Here is a 25,007-nt window from a genome sequence, read left to right as displayed (position 1 = left end):
CCAGAGAGCTCCCTTGCCCCTTCCACCACATGGGGTTACAGTGAAAAGTCAATCATCTGTAAACCAGGAATCGGACCCTCACCAGACACTGAATCTGCTGGCACCCTGACCTTGGACTTCCCAGCCTCCATATATGTGAGAAATAAATCTCTGTTGTTCATCAAGCCACACAATCTATGGTATTTTTGTTATAGCAGCCTGAATGAAGAAAAATGCGGGAAAAAGTCAGAAATTCACAAGGACCAAATGAACAAGTGAGGAGGCAATATTTGGGTGGCTAGAAAGCATAGAGACAAGTGGTAAATGACTTAGCCGACCTGAGAAAGATGACTCCTCCCCGGCCAGCAGTGGGGACAAGTAGAGAAGCAATCCAATTAAAATGAGGATTCCCCAAAAGGTTCAGAAATTAAGAGCACCAGGTACCCTACAAGTGAAGGTAAATACATGGATAAAAACAGAAGTTATGCATTTGCCTAAACTATGCATCAGACCTCAGATCCTCAATACAGTCTAAACACTGCATAGCTGGTGACTGCCCCACCCTGGAGGAAATGGGTGGAGCTGTTAAGCCCTCATTTAACAAACCCTACAGTTAGGCCCACAACTTTCAAACCACTTTTTGTGTCCTACTCTTAAATACGAGTAGATAGCTAATAAACAGCAAGTACGTAAGGTAAAGTATCTAATATGATAGAAAAAAACTAAAGCAAGCAAACAGAAAACGCAACCTGAAGAAAACAACACCGAGGAGATCTCAGAAAAGAGAGCAAAAGTTTTGTCAAAAGATTAAAAGAGGGGAAAAAAAAGATAAGACAGGACCAGAACAGAAAATCCAGTGTCTGAAAAATAGGAGATCTAAGAAAAGAGAACAGAGAAAATGAAGAAGAGAAAATCAAAGAATTAATTCAAGAAAATTTCTAAGATCTAAAAAAAACAAAACAAATGAACAAACATAAGAAAAGAGAAACAGAGGTATAGACAGAGAGAACAAACAGGTGGTGGCAAAGGGGGGAGGGGGAGGAAAGAAATAGGTGAGGGAGATAAGAGGAACACACTTCCAGCTGCAAAAAAATGAGCCACAGTTATGAAATGTACAGTGTGAGGAACATAATCAATAACTATGTAATATCTTTGTATGGTGACATATCATAACTAGACTTATCAGACTTACTGTGGTGATCATTTTGAAATATATAAAAATACCAAATCACTATATTGTGTAACAGGAACTAACAGTGTTATTGTAGGTCAATTATACTTCAAAAACAAACAAACTCATTGAAAAAGAGATCAGATTTGTGGTTACCAGAGGCAGAAGGGGGAACTGCAGGAAGGCAGTCAAAAGGTACAAAATCCCAGATATAAGATAAATAAGCACTAGGGATGTAATGTACAACATGATAAATATAATTATCATTGCTATATGTTATATATGAAGGTTAGTAAGAGACTAAATTCTAAGAGTTCACTCACAAGAAAAAAATTTTTTCTATTTCTTTAATTTTGTATCTATATGACATGATGGATGTTTACTAAACTTACTGTGATAATCATTTCATGAGGTATGTAAGTTGAATCATTATGCTGTACACCTTAAAGTTATACAGTGGTGTAGTATCTCAATAAAACTGGAAGAAAAAAAATAAGAAACATTCCAAGAACAGAGGACAGTTTCCAGACTAAAAGGGCTCCCCAAGGCTAAGCACAACGTATGAGAACACAGGCTGAAATGCATCACTGTCAAATTTCAGGACACTGGGGACACAGCAAAGTTACCAAAAGCTTCCAGAAAGGGAAAAAACAGAATTCATTCAAAGAAGAAAGAATCAGAACAGCATCACATTTCAACATTTCCACTGAAAAACACAAAACAAAGGAACAGTGCCTTCAAAATTCTGAGAAAAATACTTCCAATCTTCAAATTGCTACCTAACCAAACCTGGGATTATCAACTAAACATCAGAGTAAAATACAGTTTCAGAATACGAAAGTCTCAAATTTTACCTCCTCTGCACTCTCAGGAAGTTTTAAAAAATGGGGTCCAGGAAACAGGGGTTCCAACAAAGTGGGGAAAGTATGAAAGAAATACCCGGGGTACCAGGGGAGCTGTGCAGCAGACCTAGAGTTCTACCAGTCCAGTCATAGTGGGTCAAACACGGTGGAAGACTTCTTCACAAAGATAAAACCAATAGAACACCTGAAGTGTCTAAACCTACTGAGAAGAGATTCATAGACAGTAAGTAGTTTGAGGATAACTTAGTTTAAAAAATCTGATCCCAGACTTCCCTGGTGGAGCAGTGGTTAAGAATCTACCTGCCAATGCAGGGACACGGGTTTGAGCCCTGGTCCGGGAAGGTCCTACATGCCACGGAGCAACTAAGCCCGTGCGCCACAACTACTGAGCCTGCGCTCTAGAGCCCGCGAGCCACAACTACTGAGCCTGCGTGCCACAACTACTGAGCCCGTGCACCTAGAGCCCGTGCTCCACAAGAGAAACCACCGCAATGAGAAGCCCGCGCACCGCAACGAAGAGTAGCCCCCACTTGCCACAACTAGAGAAAGCCCGTGCGCGGCAATGAAGACCCAAAAATAAATAATAAGTAAATAAATTTTTTTTAAATCTGATCCCTATACAGAAAAAACAGAATATTCTGTATATCCTGTATACAGATGTTGTCTACAGATGTTGAACTATAATGCTGTATACCTGAAACTTAATAAATAAAGCATTTTAAAACTATCTAAGAAACTGAGCAAACCAAAAAATCAAGACAATGATTCCCCCTAGGACAGCAAAAGATTGTGCAGAAAAGGAAAATGAATCCCAGTACACTAACGGCTCAAGTGTCAATAAGGATTTAAATAGTTAAAACAACATAAACACTGAAAACTGATTTAACCAAATCACAAATAATTAAAATGGGAGCATTAGAGAGAGGGTGAGTGTAACTGAAAATTACCATGTGCTGGGTACAGCTCTAAATCTTTACACATATTAATTTATCCAATTCTCAGGTAAAAACTGATATTGTCTTTATATATAAGGAACCAAGACACAGAGAGAGTAAAATAACTTGCCAAAGGTCACACAGATAGTAAATAGCAGAAGCTTTGAACTTTGCTCTTTACCACCACATTGCCTCTCACAGAATAACATCCTCATCTCCCTGTGGGAAGTCAACAGATAATGGTCAAAACAGAAAAAAAAAAAAAAAAAAAAATCAATGGAGGTAAAAACCCAAAAAATCAGCTGAAAGAATTTAAAAAGACTGCCTTTGGAAATGAGTAAGACAAAAGGACTCTAGAATCCCTGGTTCCTTTTAACAAGCCTGTAGAACTACCTTACCCTTTAAACTATGTGCCTTTACAATGCAGATAAAATGAAAATTGTAAGAAGAAAATGGGGCTTCCCTGCTGGCGCAGTGGTTGAGAGTCCACCTGCCGATGCAGGGGACACGGGTTCGTGCCCCGGTCTGGGAAGATCCCACATGCCGCGGAGCGGCTGGGCCCGTGAGCCGTGGCCACTGGGCCTGCGCGTCCGGGGCCTGTGCTCCGCAGCGGGAGAGGCCACAGCAGTGAGAGGCCCACGTACCGAAAAAATAAAATAAAATAAAATAAGTAAATAAATAAATAAAATAAAATGTACTTCCCTTTAAAAATATTTTTTAAGTGAACATTAAAATTCTTATTCAACCTTAGAAAACCGGACATACACACCAGTACAAGAGGAAGAATCTCAAAACCAAGCCCAAATATATACATAAGCATTTGATATATGATAAAGACAGCATTTCAAATCATTGGAGGGAAATGCGAATTTCACAATAAATGGGAAAACTGACTAATCGTCTGAAAAACATGTTAGATATAAACCCCAGCACACTGCCAAATAAGTTTCATCTGTATAAAAAATTTATATGTAAATTATGCAATCATAAAGAAAACAAAGGTGAATAATTATATAACGATTAGGTGGGGGAAGGATTTCTAAGCATGAAACCAAAGGCAGAAATCAAAAAGGAAAAGACTGCTGGATTCAACTTCACAAAAAAACTGCTACACAGTTAAAACAAAAATCATAAACCATGTTAAAAGACAAAGTGGAGGAAAGGTTAAGTATTTAATAAGCTATTTTCCTTAATATGCAAAGAGCTCACACAAATCAATGAAAAAAGAACAATCCAATAGAGGTAGAGAGAAAAACACACAAAAAAGTCACAGAAAAATATAAATGGCCTCAACAAAGATGGGGGGAAGGGGGATACAAATGGCCAATAAGCATAAGGAAAGATGTCCTACCTCACTCATAATTAAAGCAATACAAATTAAAATGAATATATATTTAACCTATCAGACCAGCAACAATGTAAAGACCATTCTTCCATGGCTAAGAGGGTGGCAAAACAAGCACTCTTGTATACTGACAGTAAAAATGAAAACTGGTACAATACATTTGAAGTGAATTTGATACTACCTATCAAAATTTATACTGGCCATACACCTAGCCCCAGCAATCCCACTTCTAGGACTGTATCCACAAGTTTGTATAAAGATACCTATACCAGAGCAGCTTTATGAAAGCAAATACCTAGAAACTGTCCATCAGTAAGGAAGTGGTTAAACAAAATGTGGTCAGCCACAATGGAATACCATGCATCCATTAAAAAAAAAAGAAAAATAATGTCCACATTGTAAAGTTAAACAAGCTAACCTAAGAACAGTATGTATAGTGTGATTCCATTTGTGTGTGTGTTTTAAAATAAGGGGATAAGACCTCTATACGTGAGATGGTGCACCTCCATATCCTGCTCTCCCAGTTAAAAAAATCTTGACAACTGAGGTGGATGATTGACCTGAAATGGCTTGGCCTAAAGTCCATACTCAACAACATATAAAAGTTTGTTTTAAAGCATTGAGGAGGGGAACATTTCTATAACCAGGTAAAGGAATATTGTGAAGCCTTTAAAATAAAAGCGCAGAATCATATTTATTAAGAATGGAGAAATGGGGACTTCCCTGGTTGTCCAGCGGTAAAGAATCTGCCTTACAATGCAGGGGACGCGGGTTCAATCCCTGGTCAGGGAACTAAGATCCCACATGCTGCAGGACAACTAAGCCCGCATGTCACAACTACTGAACTCATGTGCCTCAACTAGAGAGCCTGCGTGCCACAAACTACAGAGCCCACACGCTCTGGAACCCGCGCACCACAACTATAGAGCCCACGCGCCCTGGAGCCTGCGAGCCACAAACAGAGAGAGAAAACATGCCGCCACAACTAGAGAGAAGCCTGTGCGCCGCTACGAAAGATCCCGCATGCCTCAACGAAGATCCCACGTGCCGCAACTAAGACCCGACACAGCCAAAAATAAGTTAAGTAAGTAAATAAATAAATAAATAAATAAATCTTTTTTAAAAATGAATGGAGAAATGGTCATATTTTTAAGTGAAAACAGACTACAAATAGTGTGTATATTGGTTGAAGGGTATCCCCCTGAATTCATGTCCTCCCAGAGCCTCAGAACCATGATCTTATTTGGAAACAGAGTCTGTGCAGACATAATCAGTTAAGATGTGGTCATACTAGATTAGGTTGGGTCCTAAATCCAACTGGCTGGTTTCCTTCTAAGGAGACACATACCCCCACCCTCCCACCCCCTACCCCCCTCAACACACACACACACACACACACACACACACACACACACACACACACACACACACACACACACACACACACACACACACACACGGAAGAAGGTCATGTGACTTCTGAGACAAACTGGAGTGATGCATCTACAAGCCAAGGAACACCAAGAAACGCCAGGAGCTATCAGAAGCTAAGAAGAGGTAAGGAAGAATTCTTCCCTAAGAATCTTCAGAGGGAGCATAGCCCTGCCCATGCCCTGAATTCAGACTTCCAACCTCCAGAACTGTAAGAGAATAAATTTGTTTTAAGCCACCCAGCTTGTGGTAATTTGTTATGGCAGTCCTAGAAACCCATACAGCGTGTAAAACACAACAATCAGGAGCACAGACTCTGGTCCCAGGTTGCTTATACTTGAATCCTATTTCTACCATGTATTACCCACATAACTTTAGGTAAGTTATTTAACCTCACTGAGTCTCTAATCCTTTTCTGTAAAATGAAGATAACAGTATTTATTTCCCAGAATTATTATGAACATTAAATTATATATTAAACTTAATCACTTAAAACAATACCCAGAATATAGTAAATACTCCACTTTTGTAAAGCAAACACAGGTACACACACACACAATAGTATTAAAAGGATATAGATCAAAAGGTTAAAATTGCTTATTTCTGGGTCCCACGAGTATGGCTTATTTTTTTCTTTTTGGTATTTTCTAGCTTATATGCAGTAAGATCTATGTCATAATACAATTTTTACTATTTTTTAATTTTCAAATATTTTAAAGGCAGTAGTTCCCAGTTACAGGTGTATGCAAACCCCATCCCTCGGCTAATGATTTCCACTACTCAAAGCCTGTTATCAAAGTATTTTTTTAATTAAAAAGCAAAATTTACTTTAGAAGATAAATGCTGACCACAAAGCATTTTAGAAGCACATCGTGTATCATTCAATCAATCATTAGTAAGCTGTTGCTACATAATAGGCTATGAATCACTGACCTCAAGCACAATAATTCAAGTTCAAACTCCTGGAAACACTGTACAGACCTGAGGCTCAAACGTTTTAAGAAAACGTAACCATTCATTTTTAAAAGTGAGTCTTTTCAAACCCAGTACATAGTAAATTCAATGAGGCTGAGTTCCATATTTGGAATAAACTGCTACCCCTCCCAAGACATACATTAACTTTGGCAAATCATTAGAAAATCACTTACAAAATCAATTACCCTTCCACAGAGTGAAAAATATATTAGCATTATCTGTACAAGATGGTTTAATAATGAGTTAAAGTGAGTTTCAGTTTTGTGTTTTGGGTCCCTAAAAAGTTCAAATTATGAAATGTGTTCTCTGACAGTACCTCATAAGTAAATTCAGATAAGCTCACTGCTAGGTAGTTTACTTAACACATTTTGCTCTTAACACAGCAAAACAAAGGTTTAATAAGTATATGTAATCACTAGATGAGAGTCTGTTTATACAGTGAAGAAAACCCACTGCACGGGTTTTTCGTTGCTTTTCATTGGTATTTATTATGTGTTTTTTTATTGAATTACAGTTGATTTACAATATATTAGTTTCACCACTGCATTGTTAATTTAAAAAGTATATCTATTTGATCATCCTATCCAAGTACCTCGACAGCTAATTCACTGCCCACTGAAGCAAAGAAGGTGCAAGAGATATGGTACCCACTAGTCTGGATAGGAAGAATAATTATTCAAATAGCAATACCACTGCTATTAAAAGTTTTTATATATATTTAATTTTTTATATACGCATATACATATACACACATGCAAAAAAATTACCTGTGTATATGTACAAAAGTCTATAGACATGAACATTTTCTAAAAGGTACAGAAGAAATAGTAGTGGCTATTTCTAGAAAGGAGAGGGGATTTTTGCTTTTCACTATTCATCCACAGGTTGCAAATTCACGGCCCAAGGACCACATCCCACCTACAGATGTAGTTTATTTGGCCCACACAATGTTTTAAAAGTATTTAAAATAGTTGCCAATGTTTGAAAATCAGGAAATTTCCCATAAAAATCTGAATTTCTGGCTTCTCTTGAAAAAATGGAAAAATCTAAGAACGCTGGGCCCCCATTCCAGCGTGGCAATATTTGACTTAAGGCAAGTATCAGACATCCTCTTTATAAAAGGCAAGTGCTTTCTAGCTCACACATACTTCAACTGTTCATGTCCCCCACCTGACATCTATAAGCATTTTAGTTTGCAACTCCTGCTTAGACCCTTCTAAACTATTTGAACTTACTATGTGCTTATGCTGCTTTTTTACAGTTTTTCCTCAATAAAAAATACTGGCAAAGATCCAGGAGAACTTCAGCGATTTTACAAAATATTTTTCTCCATTCATATCTAAATAACTGTTACCTAACTTTGACTAATACATTCTCTCATAAATCGATTACAAAAGATATTTAGTATAAGGAGACATGCCTGGAAAGGTAGGTATATAACAAGGTGGGGCCAACCTGCAGAGGGCTCAGATTGCTTCCAGAAACAATATTCTTGTTGTTACTTAAATTTTAATTTGGTTTCATGTCATGTATGTCCAAATTAAACCTACAAACAAAAGAGCCTGAAAAGAAGCTTAGTTTATAGAACTTGTTTCTTTTAACAGCACTAGACTTCAAGACTTCCATAAAAACAAAATCTTTATTCCCACCTACCTTCAGGTACTACTTCAACAAATATTTGTTGAGCACCTACTACATACAAAGAGTTGCATCAGATGCTTAGGAAGAAACAAAGGCCGTTAGGGGACATTTTCCTCTCCAGGCTGTGTATCGTATATGATAACTGTTATTAAAAAGGCAAGAGTGCAGTTCAGAGAAGACAGCACTACCGAGAATTCGTGTCCTAATTTCAAAAAAAAAAAAATAGGATTTCACGAGGTATAAAGAAAGGAAATAACAGTATTCTAGGTAGAAGAAAAAAGTTAAAAATTGGGAAAGCAGGGTTTCCCTGGTGGCGCAGTGGTTGAGTCCGCCTGCCGATGCGGGGGACACAGCTTCGTGCCCGGTCCAGGAAGATCCAACGTGCCGCGGAGCGGCTGGGCCCGTGAGCCATGGCCGCTGAGCCTGCGCGTCCAGAGCCTGTGCTCCGCAACGCGAGATGCCACAACAGTGAGAGGCCTGCATACCGGGGGGCGGGAAAAAAAAAAAAAAATTGGGAAAGCAAAAGTATGTGTGGGAAATGAGCAGCGGCCAGCTTGAATGGGGCAGAGAAGAGCAGGATATCCATCACAAAAGATATGCTGGATCAATCTATGGAAGGTCCTGAATGTCAAGCTAAAGCTCTCTGCTCTTTACCTGGTCGGCAACAGGCACAAAGGTTCCTGAGAAAAGAAGGGCCCTGATCAAAGCTGTGATTCAGAAAGACTGACCTGGTAGGGGTATGTCCACAAAATGGACTGGAAGGAGGAGAACCTGGTGCAGAAAACCAATTTGGAGACTATTCCTATGTTACCCTGTTAAAGTGGTAACATAATCTATATAAGCTAAGGTGATGGCAAGGAGAATGGAAAAAAGAGACAGTTGGGAGGTGCACTGCAGAGTGGAAATGAGCTGGGTTTGGCAAATGATCTGGGGTATCCAGGAAAGAGAGGGCACTGGAAATAACACAGTTCAAGCCTTATGTCTGGAAGACCACTGTAGCTATTAATGAAACAGGAAAAGGTCATAAAGAAAAGCTGAAGGATTGGGGGCAGGGAGGATTGACCTTTTGAACATACATTTAGTTTTTGGTGCCAATAGAACATGCATAAGTTTTTTCCCCCATCAGAAAACCTTGCACACTTTTCTGGCCCAATTTTCAGTGGTGGCCAAAGCAAGTACAGTACATATTTAATACAAGTAAAGGATATATTTAATGGAGAGTCAATGAGAAGCCAATTCCAGAGCATATAATATGATCAAAATTAAACTCTACAGAATGAAGATGGACTCCCACCTCAACCATATGCAAAAATTAACTCAAAATGGATCAGTGAACTAAATATAAGAGATGAAACCATAAAACTCTTAGAAGAAAACATAGAGGTAAATCTTCATGATCTTGGATTGGCATAAATTATTAGCTATAACACCAAAAGCACAAGCAACAAAAAATTAAATAAATTGGACCTCACCAAAATTAAAAACAATTATGCATCATAGGACATTAACAAGAAAATTTTAGAAACAATCCATAGGGGACTTCCCTGGTGGCACAGTGGTTAAGAATCCGCCTGCCAATGCAGAGGACATGGGTTCGAGCCCTGGTCCAGGAAGATCCCACATGCCACAGAGCAACTAAGCCCGTGAGCCACAACTCCCGAAGCCCGTGCTCTGCAACACATGAAGACACCGCAATGAGAAGCCCACGCACCGCAACGAAGAGCAGCCCCTGCTCATCACAACTAGAGAAAGCCCATGCACAGCAATGAAGACCCAACGCAACCAAAAATAAATAAATAAATAGATTTTTTTTAATTATGAAAAAAAACAATCCACAGAATTGGAGAAAATATTTGCAAATCAAATATCTGATAAGGGTCTAGTATCCAAAATATATAAAGAACCCTTATAACTGAACAACAAAAAGACAAACAGTCCAGTTAAAAAACCAGCAAAGGATTTTCATAGACATTTCTCCAAAAAAGATATACAAATGGCCAACAAGCATATGAAAAGACATTCATCACGATTAGTAACCAGAGAAATGCAAATCAATCTCACAATGAGGTACCACTGCAGACTCACTATAATTTAAAAAAGGAAAATAAGTGTTGTCAAGTTTGTAGGAAAATTGGTACAGACCCTCAAACATTGCTAGGGGAATGTAAATGATTCAGCCACTGTGGAAAATAGTTTGGTGGCTCCTCAAAAAGTTAAATATAGAATTACCATATGACCCAGCAATTCAACTGCTACATATATATCCAAAGAAATGAAAACAGGTACTCAAACAAGTATACCTAAACGCATGTTCACAGCAGCGCGATTCACAATAGCCAAAAGGTAGAGATGGCTCAAATGTCTACCAATGGATGAATGGACAAACTGTGGTATACACATACACTGGAATATTAAACAGCCACTAAGAGGAATGAAGTACTGATACATACTATACACAACAAGATGAAGCTTGAAAGAAGCCACACACAAAAGGAAAAATATTTATGATTCCATTTATATACATCCATAGAGAAAGAATTCATATTGGTGGTTGCCAGGGGCTGGGGGGAGAAGGGAATGGGGAGCAACTTCTTGATGGGTGTCGGGTTTCCTTTTGCAGTGAAGAAAATGTTTTAGCTAGACAGAGGTATGGTTGCACAACATTGTGAACACACTAAATACCACTGAATTGTCAACTTTACTGTGGTTCAATTTTATGTCAATTTCACCCCAATTTTTAAAAAACCAACAATATTCCAAAGCAAAAATAAAAATAAGCTTCATCTCTTGTCACTTCTGATCCCATTAACCACATTCTTGCCAAGCCAATCTTCCAGACAGCTCTGCTCCAATTAATTGCTCCTTCCTGGTTTCACTCAGGAAATATCCTCCACCTAACATTACACAACTTTTCCATCAATTCAAATCCCAACCATTTCAAACCTTCTAAGAAAGCAACCTACCCACAGCAAGCACCCAATATTTGTGAATCACTGGTTCTGTTTGATTCAGTCCATTCTTACCTGTTCTGAAATTTTACTCAGTTAATTCAGCATTAACATATGAATGCTGCTTCCTTACTATCCCCAAACTTTTTCTCTCATAGTTTCAGGCATGTTCTTTTCCTGTTAGAGAGCAAATTATGATAGAGGCTGTCTTCTGCTGTTGTATTACACTATCTGCCAGGGGTCTATCCAAAGTACGTTTCTTTAAATACTGTCTGGTTGAGGGAATTCCCCGGTGGTCCAGTGGTTAGGACTCAGTGCTTTCAAGGCCGGGGCCCAGATTCAATCCCCGGTGGGGAACTAAATAAGATCCCGTAAGCCTTGTGACCAATAAATAAATAAATAAATAAATACTGTTTGGTTGAGTTTTTGCTGTTATGTGCTAGACAAATTGGGGTGGGGGAGTCGGAAGACAAGAGATGGTAAAGAAACACCTCCACCCACCCTGGCGATAATGGAGATTAGTTCTGACTTGATATAAAATGAATCTTGATGCTCTATTTGTAAACTATTTTATATTATACCCAGAGTCCCCACCTGTGTGTGCCACTCAAAAAAGGCCAAAAAAAGTGGGAAAGAAGAAGGTCCAAACCAAGAACTCCCAACCTTCTTAAAAATGCAATAGCGTGCACAACACGCAACCCTTCCTACTCTCTTCCTAAAGCTGCTGCTTGGCACACATTTTTAAAGGAGACCATTATTAATATCATGTTTTATCTGTCATAAAGAGACTTTTCCTAGATGCATACATATAAACCAGAGAGTGGATCAGAAACTCATTTAGCATGCAGGTGACTGAGAAATGGAAGATCAGGCAGGGGAGGCACTGTGAGATCAGATAGGATGTACAACGGATTTTCTCATCGAGATTCTGATTTCACTTCATTGCATAGTGGTTATACCTTCATTTTATCCAGAAGGGTGCTTCTGACAATACTGAGAAAGTCAATAGGACATTATTTTACAAAAATGTTTTTCCTGAGTTATTTTTCTAGAAAACATCTGTTGTATCCATGATGGGCGTGTGTAGTGTTCCAAAAAATACACGCTGCTTCCTGAAGATACCTGAAGGCAACCTAGGATGTTGCAAAACTTTTGCAGTTTTGCACCAAAACTGCAAAGCACTAGCTTAATGAATAGGAGGGACAGAAACAACCAACATTGTCTATATGCTGGTCAAAAATAATTTACTTATCCCTATAATGAGAAATAACTCCTTCGTTAACATTCTCTAAAAAATCTACAAGTGTTATTTGTTTCTTGTCACAAACACTAAAGAATAACTCACTTTGAAAACATAACAGAGACAAATGACTTTGAGGGCCACAACTGAATTTAAAATCTCATGTAACACTGAGAATTGACTAAAAATGGTAAATTTTACTTTATGTATATTTCACCACTATTAAGCTCTCCTCTCAATCCTGTTGGTTTCCACTTAAAAATATATATAAATCTATCAGACTACATTAAAGAGTGAGAAACCATTAAACTGAATGTGTTAAAATGACACATGGTTGAAAATTTCTAGTGATTTGTATTAATAGAAGCTTTCTGACCTCTTAAGGAACGTGTTTATTAGATATTCTTCATCTCCAAGGAGGACACAAGCAAATGAAAAAAGCTTAATTACAGTAAGAAAGATTCAGTTTTGACATAATTCTAACTAGAAAGGTAATTAAACACTACCATAAGGTATCATGCAAATCTCTGCCCTCAGGGATGCAAGAAAAGCTATCTTGGAAGGGTTATATGCAATTTTGCAGGAAAAACTAGAATGAACTAGAGAATCTTAAGCCAGCTTCCAGTTTTAGAATTCCAAGTTCTATACTCACAGCCCAAAAGTGTCTTTGCAAGACATTCCACCTATAGAAAGTTATTCTAATCTACAAGTCATTTCAGTTTAGCTTCAGATATTGGGTTCCTTCACCACACCATTTATGCGCTTTATGTACTTACTTAGGAACTAAAAATTAACTACTTTTGTTAAGAGTCAGTTCCACCAATCTCCAGCAGCATAGCTGCCAGCTCAGGTATAAATAGTACAAAACTGAAATAATACTGGGTTCTAAATTAAATAGAAATATCTATAGAATGCATATCCAACCTAAGACTAAAAAAAAAAAAAAAAAAATCTATGTTTACACTGTAGGTAACTTATAAGGCCAAAACTCTCAATTTAGCCAATTTTCAACAGCTTCTTAAAAAGTTGTTTGTTACCAACAACAAAAATAAATTCTTACTTTTGAAAACAAACCTTTCCAAGTAGGGTTTCATTTTAGAAGACTCGTGGCCTTCATTTTAAAATAATCATTTTTATTTTACCACAATATTTTTTAACAATCACTAGACAACTGAATGGTGGTTATTTATTACAACCCAAAGCAGGCACTTATAAAGTCACAGGAGGGTTAATCATCTCAAATTCAACAGGTTAACCACAGCAATTTGAGAGAAATTTTGGCAACCTGTACCGGGACTATCTCGACAGTTTCCGAAGTCAGACATTAAATGACACTTAAAAACAATACATTTCAAAAAAAACAAACAAAACAATACATTTCTATGTAAAATAGATAGCTAGTGGGAAGCAGCCGCATAGCACAGGGAGATCAGCTCAGGGCTTTGTGACCACCTAGAGGGGTGGGATAGTGAGGGTGGGAGGGAGACCCAAGAGGGAGGAGATGTGGCGATATATGTATATGTACAGCTGATTCACCTTGTTATAAAGTAGAAACTAACACACCACTGTAAAGCAATTATACTCCAATAAACATGTTAAAAAAATACATTTCTAGACTTTAGATATTTATTTAACACACAAATATTTTGACCAGGTATGCATTCATGTATGTATTTTAACTAGATTTTATTAATTATGATGAGTATTTGTTTAAAACAAAGATAAATTTAGCCAGGTCAACATAGGAATCAAAACACAATACTGGATTATGAAACTAACTGCTTTCGTTAGAAAGAAAAGCATAACAAGCCTTACTTCCTTCAGTTCACAAATTTTTCATTTTATAATCAAAGAAAAGAAAGAACATGACTTCTACAGTCAAAAAATAAGGTAACGTACTTAAAGCTGAGTTATCACTTAATTGCCTGGATTCCTAAGAAGCTACTGACTTCTGTTTTAAAACCAGAATACACTTTTTAATGGCTCACTCCTTTGTTCAGGAATGCTGATATCACCTTGTTTTATACAGAGATAACATCTCATCAGAACACATGCTACTCAGTGTCATTGAGCTTAATAATTTTTACATAAAATTCAAATAAAATTTTTATAATGCGACCATAATTTTTATTTTTCTCATCCACACTGGGCCTCACCTTTCACATCACTTAAAAACAATCTTAGATGTTAAACACACACACACCTCAAGCATATAAAATTCATTACATTGTTTCTGTAGCCATTAATAATTGTACTAATAAATACTGACTCTAAAAAACTAAAAACTTATTAGGGCAGGATTTAAATGATACAACTCACAAGAGGGTGGGGAGAAATAATGATCCTCCCCTACCAAACTGGCAGCAACAATATGCCAAGTCTCTTATGCTGAACTAGTGTAAACAAGGAAGAAAAGGAGCTGGGGATAGGAAGCAGGCAGGCAAGGGTACAATGCTCCTCAAGATATAGCTTTACTTCTAAATCTCACCAGTGTAATACCTCTTCTTGGTGTTTTCAATAACCCCTGTCACTCTCTATTAAACACATAGGCTGCTGTTCAGAAAACTACTGCAGGCTGTAGTCCCTGTCTGAGATCATCCCAGACATAAAAGATACAACTGGGGGTCACAAATGCTTCTTTAATTATAAAGACTATCTCCTGCATTCAAAGAGTTTTCTAAACATCTAAAAACTCAATCCCACTCTTACTATAACAATCAACTTTAAAGATAAACAACAGGACCTACCAATGATGCTGCACAGAAAAAAATTCACACGTCACCACAGCTATAAGGCTCCCATTAATAAGATGAGCATCATTCAGGATAGGGCTCGATGAGTAACGGGATCAAGACTAGGCTTACAACCTCTTTTTCTGGCATTGCTTGAGGCATCCAGTGGACAGGGAATAAAGGGGAGGCTGGTTGTATAAGTGATGCCAAGAGAAACAAGATTCCACATGCCCAACACAGAGAGCAAAGGGCAATCATCTCATGGCTTTAAGACCAAAGAAAGATGAGTTGTTTCACCTGAAATCCTTTCAAAGGAAGTCTAATGGTCTCCACTTAATCACTCACCCTGAGTGAACTCAACAACCCCTCAGAGAACAAAGGGAAGCCTTGCTTATCAAAAATAGCAAGTGCTCCACCCAAAGCCAAGAAATACTCCTTTAGTCTAAGTTGTCATGGTCTTCTGTCCCAATTCAGTCTTCTACAAGGAAACTCCAAGCCAAAAGTACTTGGTTCCCAGCCTAAGTCAAGTTCTCCATTTTCGCAAACATCTACCAACCAGCTTTCTCTCAGGTAAGCCCCTCTGGATAAGCCCCTCTCCATTCCCGCATTCTGGAGCCCAGGGCTCCAATCCCCTCAGAAAGTTCCCTCCCCCAAGATAATCTCCCTCCTTCACTTTTCCTAAGGTTTTTCCCACACCGTGCCCCAGGTCTAGCACTCCCGGTCCTCCATTAGTGGATCCCACTAGTAGATCCCACCGCTCCCTGGCACAGCTCTTGGGAAAGTCATCTTTCTTACCGTACTCACTTGTCCTCCCCCATAAAGTTTTTCCCTTTTCTTTATCTGTTTTCGAATGGACACGCACACACACACACACAATCTGTTCTTCTCGGCTCTTAACTCCCAAGTCTCACCCGCGCGCCAGGTTCTTGCATAGTACCTAATTCTCTCCCTCAGTTTCCCCTCATCCCTGTCATCCTCAGCCCCTAACTCCATACCCCAAGCTTTTGCCCACTCCCCAAATTCAGATTTTCTGTGCTTTTTACTCTTAGCCAACACCACAGCGCTCTTCCTCACAGGTCGACCCCGTGCCTCGATCCTCGAGTCTTTCCCCCTCTTCCCGCGTTCCTCGGCCGCTAATACTCCGCAGAACCTCAGGAGTAACCCCCGCCCATCTCCCTTCCGCCTCTCCTGCCCTCCACGGACCCCAACTCTCCTCATACATCTCCCTCCAGCCCTGCTCGGCCCCCAAATTTCTTCCAGGCCCCTAGGGTTCCCCACACTCCCTCCCCGCCCCGGAAAGGGGGTACCCCTCAGTGCCCGACCGTCCCGCCCGGCCGCCGAGCTTGGGCGTCCCTTCCCTTCCCCTCGGGGCCCCGAGGCCGCTGCCAGGGCTGGCGCGGCGGGGCCGGCTCACCAGTTGGTCATGTCCAGGAAGAAGGCGCAGCCGGCCGGGTTGAGCTGGAAGCCGAGCAACCGCTGGAACTCGGAGATGAGCACGTCCTTGTCGGTGGTGCCCAGGCAGCTGAACTTCTGCATCAGCTCGGGGTCCAGGTCCACGTCCATGCCCTCCATGGCTGGGGCCGGACACTCGCTTCCCCGCCTCCTCACAACTGAGCTGCCGCCGCGCCGCCGGGCCCGGGGACCGGGAGGGGGCCCGCTGCTAGCTGGCGCCGCGACCCCGCTCCTCTGAGGTAGGCCCCGGGCCTCTCACCGCCTCATAGGGGTAAACTCACTCAGCCACTCACTCACTCTCGCGCTCCCCCCCCTCCCACCCCCCCCAGTGCCGCCGCCTCCGCCGCCGCCGCCGCCGCCTCTCGCTTCTATGCCGCCTCCGCCTCCTCCCGCGCCGCGCCCACTGCGCAAGCGTCGCCCGCCTAGCCCCGCCCCTTCCTCTCCCGGAGTCCCGCCCCTCCGTGGCGACAGAACCCCGTGACGTCCCCCGCGTGACCTCACCGCGGTGGAGCGAGGGGGCGGGCAGTGGGAAGGAGGAAGGGGACGGCCGGGCGGCGCGGGGAGGTGACTCCTGGCCTGACCTTTTCCTCGCCCCGCCCCCACGCTGAGAGGGAGGAGTTAAAGCCCGGGGTTGGCGGGGAAAACCGCCGGGATCTTCTTGTACGACAACGGCAGCGTTTGGGAGGTGAGGAAACTGAAGTCGGGGAAGAACAGAGGCCAGGGCAAGGTCAGGTACCAGATGGCATACAAGACCCAGTCCTCTCAGCCAGGGCTTTGCCCCTCGCTCTGGAAGGACTTGTTTGCATAAGTTTCTAGAGCTGCTTTCCCAGAGGGTTAATGCCCTAAAATTCTAGGCTCTTGGCCACCCTCGGTGATGATTACTCCAGTTTACCCGTGCTGTTTCTGTTATGCAACGGTAGTCTCCAGTTTCCGGAAAGTGAGGGAGGCCTCGATACAAACGTCAATCACAGGTCCAGACGAACACCGCATATAATCTTACACCCACTCCGTCAAGACCAACCCTCTCAAAATAAAGGTTAAGTCCCGAGAATTTGACATTGCCTGTTAAGTTTTTAAAGTGTTACGGTACATATAGTACACCTAACTGGTCAAGGCCCCTTTTCAAGATCAAAGAATGAGAAAGGACGCATAGGGACCATATTGTCTACCTTCATTCCTTCTTTCACCACGATTTGCCTAACACATCCACACGGGGAAAAGGCGAATAAGAAACGGTTTCCTGCCTTTAAGTGGCTCTTTGTCTGTCTTACAAATAAGGAAAGTGAGATCCAGAAAGTTTGTATGCCTTGTCCAAAAATACAGAGCAGCAAAACTAGAACCCATCTTTCATTCCTAATGGAGTATGTTTTCCATAACAATTTCAACAAGCAGACAACTAGAATAAGTGACCAGTAGTATCCGGGATGCCATGAGATTTTGGAAAGGGAAAACATTCTACCTCCTTCTGTCCCACTACCAAATAAGACTAAAACAATGGCTTTAAAAGCCTAGGTTCTGGGGTCACACATATTGGAGATTCAAATTCTCATTCTGCCAGTTATTGGTAATCATAGTGCTTGCCCAGATAGGATTGTTGTGAGGATTAAATGAGGTAACAATATATAAGCTCAGTACCCTGCCTGCTCCATAAGAAGCACTTAAGAAATGTTGACTAGTATTCTGGCCATAAACTTGAGATGACGGTGGTGGGGTTAGACAGTGATACAAGTAGGCGGGGATTACTTCTTCACCTGGTCCCTCTTCTACTTCACTTCCCTTACTCGTCCTCCGTTAAAATATGAAATATGTGCCCTTTCTCTTTTCTTAATAAGGGACCAACCTTCCTCTCTCTAATAATTTTTTTCCTCCAACAGGAGTATTTTATGGGAAACAGACACCTTTAACAGCATACTTACAAACTCGTATTAGACACTAGTCATAAACATTTTATAAGAAACTGTTCTTGGTTCTCTAAGTTCTCTGTGGAAGCTTAGATCATTGCCAGGGCCTAATTTTTGGATGGCCATAATGTTGGAATATTTCACTACTATTAAGGAAAATTTAGTCTCCCTCAGGTGAGCACATACTGTCCCAATCTTTTGGATGATGGAATGGGAACACAGAAAGATTATAAAAATCCCAACATTAGAGCTGAAAGGAACTGAGACTGTCTAATCTAACCTCCTTGTTTTACAGATGAAGGAATTGAAACCAAGAGAGGAGAATTGATTAACCCAAAATCACACAGCTAGTAATGACAGAAACTCCCAGTCTAGTGCTCTATCCACTATATCCTGCTACAATTCCCTTTATACTTTGAGTTCAATGTGGCCTTACATACAAAATAATTTGAAATGCAGATCCAAGACCTGATTTGATGTTAGACTATACACTCTCTGGAAGTGTTTTAACTTGCAACATTCATGGATTAAAGTTGTGTTGACCAAGGGTCTAAAAGAAAAAAATGTTATTGGAATCTGATGATTCTATTAGAATGCTGACCCAAAGGAAATTAAAAGCTCTTGGCCAACCCCATGCAGTACTAGGGCCTTAGCTCTCACCTAAACAGCCCGCATAATACAAAAAGATTCTTGCAAATAAGAGACCCAAATGGCTCAGAATGTCAGTTCATGATGGGAGTTATCTCAAAGGAGGATAACTACTCCTCAAATGAATTCTGAAACTTTCTGGGGACATTTTTGATTCTCATGAGATTGGGGGTGGTATTAATTCCTGGCCATTAATTCCCTGAGGACCAGAAATGCTAATCATCTACAATTCTTGGGACAGTCATGCCCAATAAAAAACTGTCCCATCCCTTGGGACTTCCCTGGAGGTCCAGTGGTTAGGACTTTGCGCTTCCATTGCAGGGGGGCATGGGTTCGATCTCTGGTGGGGGAACTAGGATCCTGCAAGTTGCACAGTGCAGCCAAAAAAAAAAAAAACTGCCCCATCCCTAACCACTGTGTACACTGACCAAGGTGGCTGGCACATTAGATATGAAGAACCAGCCCACCCCCACTCCCCCATGGAAAAATTCTTTTGTGGGGTAGGATATGAAATGGAGGAAACAGAGGTGTTACCCAGTCAGGAGAGTCTCAGAAATGTGAATCTCCACTTGAGTCTGAAGGGTTATATAACAACACCTGTGGTCCTGCCCTGATGGCTCTGCAGCTTTGTTTTGTTTTGTTGGGAAGAGGGCCTGGAGAAGGACTGGTTGAGAGGCAAAAGGACAAGTTGCTGAGCACCACCCTAAGGAAGGAAAGCTGACAAGCACTATTCCAGAAGGGCTTCTAGGCACCATCTCATGTCAGGCAATATGCTCGAATATGCCACTGCCTGGAATATGCCAAAGACCTGCCACTTTCTTTCCAAATTTCTTGAGCTGGTGATCTTATGTAAAAAATTTGGACTAATCCCAGATCCCCAGACCAGGTCAATTTCAGGGTTTCTTAAGGAAGTTAAGGCATTCTGTCATTCAGAAGTTGAAAGTCTAGGAGAAAAGTGATTCATTTCACCAGAGCAGCCTAGATTGCCTCCATATCGCCAAGTCCTTAAGATTCAGACTTGCCAAGGCCAGCTAGTACGAAGATTATGCCACAGCACAACTGATTCAGAGAATAAACAGAGTCCAAATTGATGTTAGGATACATTATATGATAATAGCAACTTGTAGTAGAAAACTTTTGGGTATTCGTCCAAACTATGATGACCTCCTTTCTCTTCAGACCTTTAACAACCCTCTAGTTGGCCCTCAGCAGCCATCTCTGACCCACATAACCATGTCCCTTAGCCTTCATTGATTGGACAAGAGGGAGACACCTGACCCAGGATAAGCCAATCAGATTCTCTCTCTCTCAGGAATTTGGAATTGGAACTCAATGGGTTGGTGGAATAGGCTGCCAACTACAAATTTGCCATCTACCTCTACAAGGATTAAATCATTAGCCACTGCAGCTGCTGACCTACAACAGCCCCTGAAAGGAGTTCAGGGTGGAGATCAGGAATGAGGCACTCTGTGCTCTGGAAAAAACTGGCAGAACAGATCTTCAGATAGGTATTTTCAGGAGATTTTATGAGCCCAATTCTTGCATCTCCTTGTATTTAGAAAAGCACTAAAATCATTAACAGTGACATCTGCTCCTCGTGACTAGCAGCAAGCCTCTGCCAAAATGTGTGCTTGAGTTTGCACATGCCACCTTCACTAAAATCATATATGACACTGACCTTCTGCCTACCTCTTTGGAGCAGTTTCTCAGAGCTGTCCGAAATGCTGTCTCTCGGGCTATTGTCTTCATTTTGCCCCAAATAAAACTTAATTCACAACTCTCACGTTGTGCATTTTTTTTCAGTCAACAAGACCTAGGCTGTTTACTTAAAAGTGAATTACAGAAATACACGAAATGAGATGATCTTTGTGGGGCACCCATGAAAAAGAGATAATGCCCACCTGCAGTAAGAGAGCCATAAAGCAGAAGCAAAGATAAGAGACCTGAAGGCATGGGAGAAAGACGTTCCTGTCATCCTGAGTCCTGGTTGTTCGGCTTCCCTAGATTCCATGGGATTCTCCAGGCTCCATTCAAAATACATTATTAGGACTTCCCTGGTGGTGCAGTGGATAAGACTCCGCGCTACCAATGCAGGGGCCTGGGTTTGATCCTTGGTCAGGGAAGTAGATCCCACATACATGCCGCAACTAAGAGTTCGCATGCCACAACCAAGACCCAGTGCAACCAAAATAAAAAATTATAATAATAATAATAAATTTTAAAAATACATTATCTCCTGGATGAAGTCAAAGAAAGAATCAAGTCGTTTAAAAAAAAAGAAAATAAAGTGATTATTCGATTTCTAGATAGAAATGGACATCCTACTCTTAAATATAATGGAAACCCCTATAGGAAAAAAGAAAAGAAGAAGAAAAATGAGGACATGGACAATTCACAAAAGAAGAAATACGAATAGCCAATAAACATATTGAAAGATGTATGCCACTCATAGATAAAGAAATGGATGAAAACAACCATAAAGTATGATGTTTGCCTAATCAGAGTGGCAAAGCTTTGAAAAATGTATAACAGCTTTTGTTGGCAAGAGTGTGGGGAAACAGGTAGTCTCAAACACCACTGCTTCTGGGAATATAAATTGATATAATTTTTCCTAAAGGTGAGTAGATGTGAATTTAGATGAATTGGTATGAAGAACCTCTAATATATTCATATACTCTAGCCCCAAAATCCCAGGTTTATAAATAAGCTTTTCATAGAAGTATTATAATACGTATAATAATGAAAAGTTAAAAAGCTGGAAATAGCACCAATGTCCACGAGTAGGAAAACTGTTCCAAAAAAAAAAAAATGTGGGCAGGGATGGACAAAATCCTTACCTTGTTTTTTTCACTAATATAGTTCAATATGAGTTTTTAATTTATGTGTTTTATTTATTTATTTTTGGCTGCATTGGATCTTCGTTGCTGCACGTGGGCTTTCTCTAGTAGCAGCGAGCAGGGGCTACTCTTTGTTGCAGTGCACAGGCTTCTCATTATGGTGGCTTGTTGCAGAGCATGTGCTCTAGGTGCGTGGGCTTCAGTAGTTGTGGCACATGGGCTCAGTAGTTGTGACTCGCGGGCTCTAGAGCGCAGGCTCGGTAGTTGTGGTATACAAGCTTAGTTGCTCCGCGGCATGTGGGATCTTCCCAGACAAGCGTCGAACCCGTGTCCCCTGCATTGGCAGGAGGATTCTTAACCACTGCGCCACCAGGGAAGCCCCAATATGAGTTTATTTTACTTCTTCACATTCTCACTCCCCATGTCAGCTGCCTTAAACCTTGTAAGCTGCAAAACCTAGGAAGCAGATAACAGTCAAATGACCTATTCAGTTGAGCAAGCAAATGTCTGCTGGCTTACTATGAGCAAGGCTGAGTTAGGGACGTTAGCTCAGAAAGAGAACCTTCATCCTTGTGCTGTGTGAATGTAGACAAACTATCGATACTTACTTTTAGACCTCAGTTTCTTCATCTCTGTATAGAGAACGCTGCAAAAAATCACCAAAGTGGAGTAAAGAATAAATCAAACATAAGAAAGAAAAAAATACTTGAAATTGAACCTACAGGTACAATTACATAAACCTAACCACAAGCCAAAACTTTCATGTTGTGCTTATTTCCCAAGATTGGAAGCTTAAATGAGATGGGCATAAGTGATTGCAAATGTTACATGTTAAGGTATTACAGGACAATGGGAGAGACAAAGACATACATTTCTGTAAATAACTACATAAAAATAGCCAACAGTGCAAAGCAGCATATGTTCAAGTGCCAAATGAGCAGTAGACAAAGACGTGGTAGGACTTGGGAGGAGGGAAGAGTGGAGGGTGGGCTGGGATGCTCAGAGAGGACTTCAAGCCTACCTTCCCCAGGCCATGGGTGATTCTCCACATGGTTTGAGGAGCAGGCTGGTGAGGGGACACATTATGACAAAGTCATTTAGGCATTTGTTGTTTTAATTAATATGTGTACTTAATAAAAAACATAAAATTTACCATCTTAATCATTTTCAAGTGTACAGTTCAGTAGCTAAGCATTTCCACATTATTGTGCAACCAATCTCCAGATCTGTTTCATCTTGCAAAACTGAGACTCTGGACCTATTAAACAACAATTCCCCTTTACCCTCCCCACCCAGTTCCTGGCAACCATCGTTCTCCTTTCTCTTTCTATGAATGTGAGTCCTGTAGTAATCATACAGTATTTGTCTTTTTTGTGATTGGTTTATTTCACTTAGCATAATGTCCTCAAGTTTCACTCATGCTGTAGCGCACGTCAGCATTTCCTTCCTTTGTAAGGCTGAATGATATTTCATTTTATGTATATATCACTTTTTACTTATCCATTCATCCATTGATGGACATTTGGGATGCTTCTACCTCTTGGCTACTGTGAATAGTGCTGCAGTGAACATGAATGTGCAAATATCTCTTCGAGACCCTCCTTTCAGTTCTTTTGGGTATATACCCAGAAGTGAGATTTCTGGATCATATGGTAGTTCTATTTTTAACATTTTAAGGATGCTCTATACTGTTTTCCGTAGTACTTGAACTATTTTCAATTCCACCAACTGTGCACAGGTGTTCCAATTTCTCCACATTCTTGCTAACACTGTTTATTTTCTGGTTTTTTGTTTGTTTGTTTTGTTTGGGGGTTATTTTTTGGCCATGCTATGCACCATGCGGGATCTTAGTTCCCCAGCCAGGGATCAAACCCATGCCCCTGCATTGGGAGCATGGAGTCTTAAACCCTGGATGGCCAGGGAAGTCCCTATTTTCTGTTTTTTGATAGTAGCCATCTAATGGGTGTGGAGTGATACCTCACTGCAGTTTTGATGTGCATTTCTGTGTGTACTGGAGGGAGCATTCTTTCTGGGAAATGAATGGGTACAGTTGAAGAGCAGCCTCCTGCGGTGAGGAGTACCTCTACTTTCAACATCCATCCATGGGAAAGGACCAGATCCCTCATATTTGGGGTTTTTCCAGTTCCTCTATTATTCTACTCAAGAGATACAAAAACTGAAGGCACCAACCTGTTGTACTATTGTACTATTTTTTTCTTCTGGACACAGCATCTGATGCCCTGGGTCTCTTTTATCCTACTGTGGTGAATGGGACAATGGAAAAGAAAACCTGTCTTTATCTCATGTCCCTCGGTCCCTTGACCTAGATACATCCAGAAATAGTCCATTCTTTTCTTCTTTTTTTCTTCTTCTCTTCTTGGTCCCTTTAGTTTACCCGAGCCAAAACATCTTCTAAGAACACACCAACTCCTTACCTCTCCCTCATGTAGAAAAAACACTCGCAACTCCTCTTGTTCATTATAATCACTCTTTTCAGTCTTTCTCCAACTGGGTCACAATGTGTAAAGCATCTTGCTGCCTGCATCCTAAGTAGAGGTAAGAAGGAAAAGGAGGAAAAGGGGAACAAATATATAAGGAACCCTTACAATGTGCCAAATGTCCATCACTGTTAAGAACTTTGACACATTTAGTCCTCACAACAAAATGAGATCAATATTATTATTACTGCCATTTTGAAGATAAGGAAATGGAGAGTGAGGGTTTAAATAATGTGTCCAAGGAGACACAGATATTGAGAAAGCCAGGATTTAAGCCCAAAGCTCAGAAAGAAACCTGTGCCCTCCTCATTACTCCAGATTTCTTTCAGTTCTAAGGAGTTTACCTCTTCCCCATGTTCAACTTGATTGTGTTTCTATGGAACTGTCATTGCTTCCTCTTACTTCTCTTAC

General features: G+C 40.6%; 1 protein-coding gene across 4 annotated transcripts in view; it reads right to left on the bottom strand.

Annotated features, from left to right (window-relative positions):
• The window catches only part of ILRUN (inflammation and lipid regulator with UBA-like and NBR1-like domains), a 122,400-nt gene extending 105,376 nt beyond the window's left edge, over positions 1–17,024 (bottom strand). For all 4 annotated transcript variants that reach the window (XM_082663057.1, XM_082663060.1, XM_082663059.1 and 1 more), the window contains exon 1: positions 16,675–17,024. In XM_082663057.1, coding sequence (XP_082519183.1) covers positions 16,675–16,832 — 158 coding nt within the window. In that variant the 5' untranslated portion in view covers positions 16,833–17,024. The remainder of the gene's footprint in view (positions 1–16,674) is intronic.
• Between the last annotated feature and the right edge of the window lie 7,983 nt (positions 17,025–25,007).

The sequence above is a fragment of the Grampus griseus genome (genome assembly GCF_964374135.1).
Source record: "Grampus griseus genome assembly, chromosome: 10".
NCBI lineage: Eukaryota > Metazoa > Chordata > Mammalia > Artiodactyla > Delphinidae > Grampus > Grampus griseus.
The sequence above is the reverse complement of the archived record's forward strand: the minus strand, read 5'-3'. Positions and strand labels throughout refer to the sequence as shown.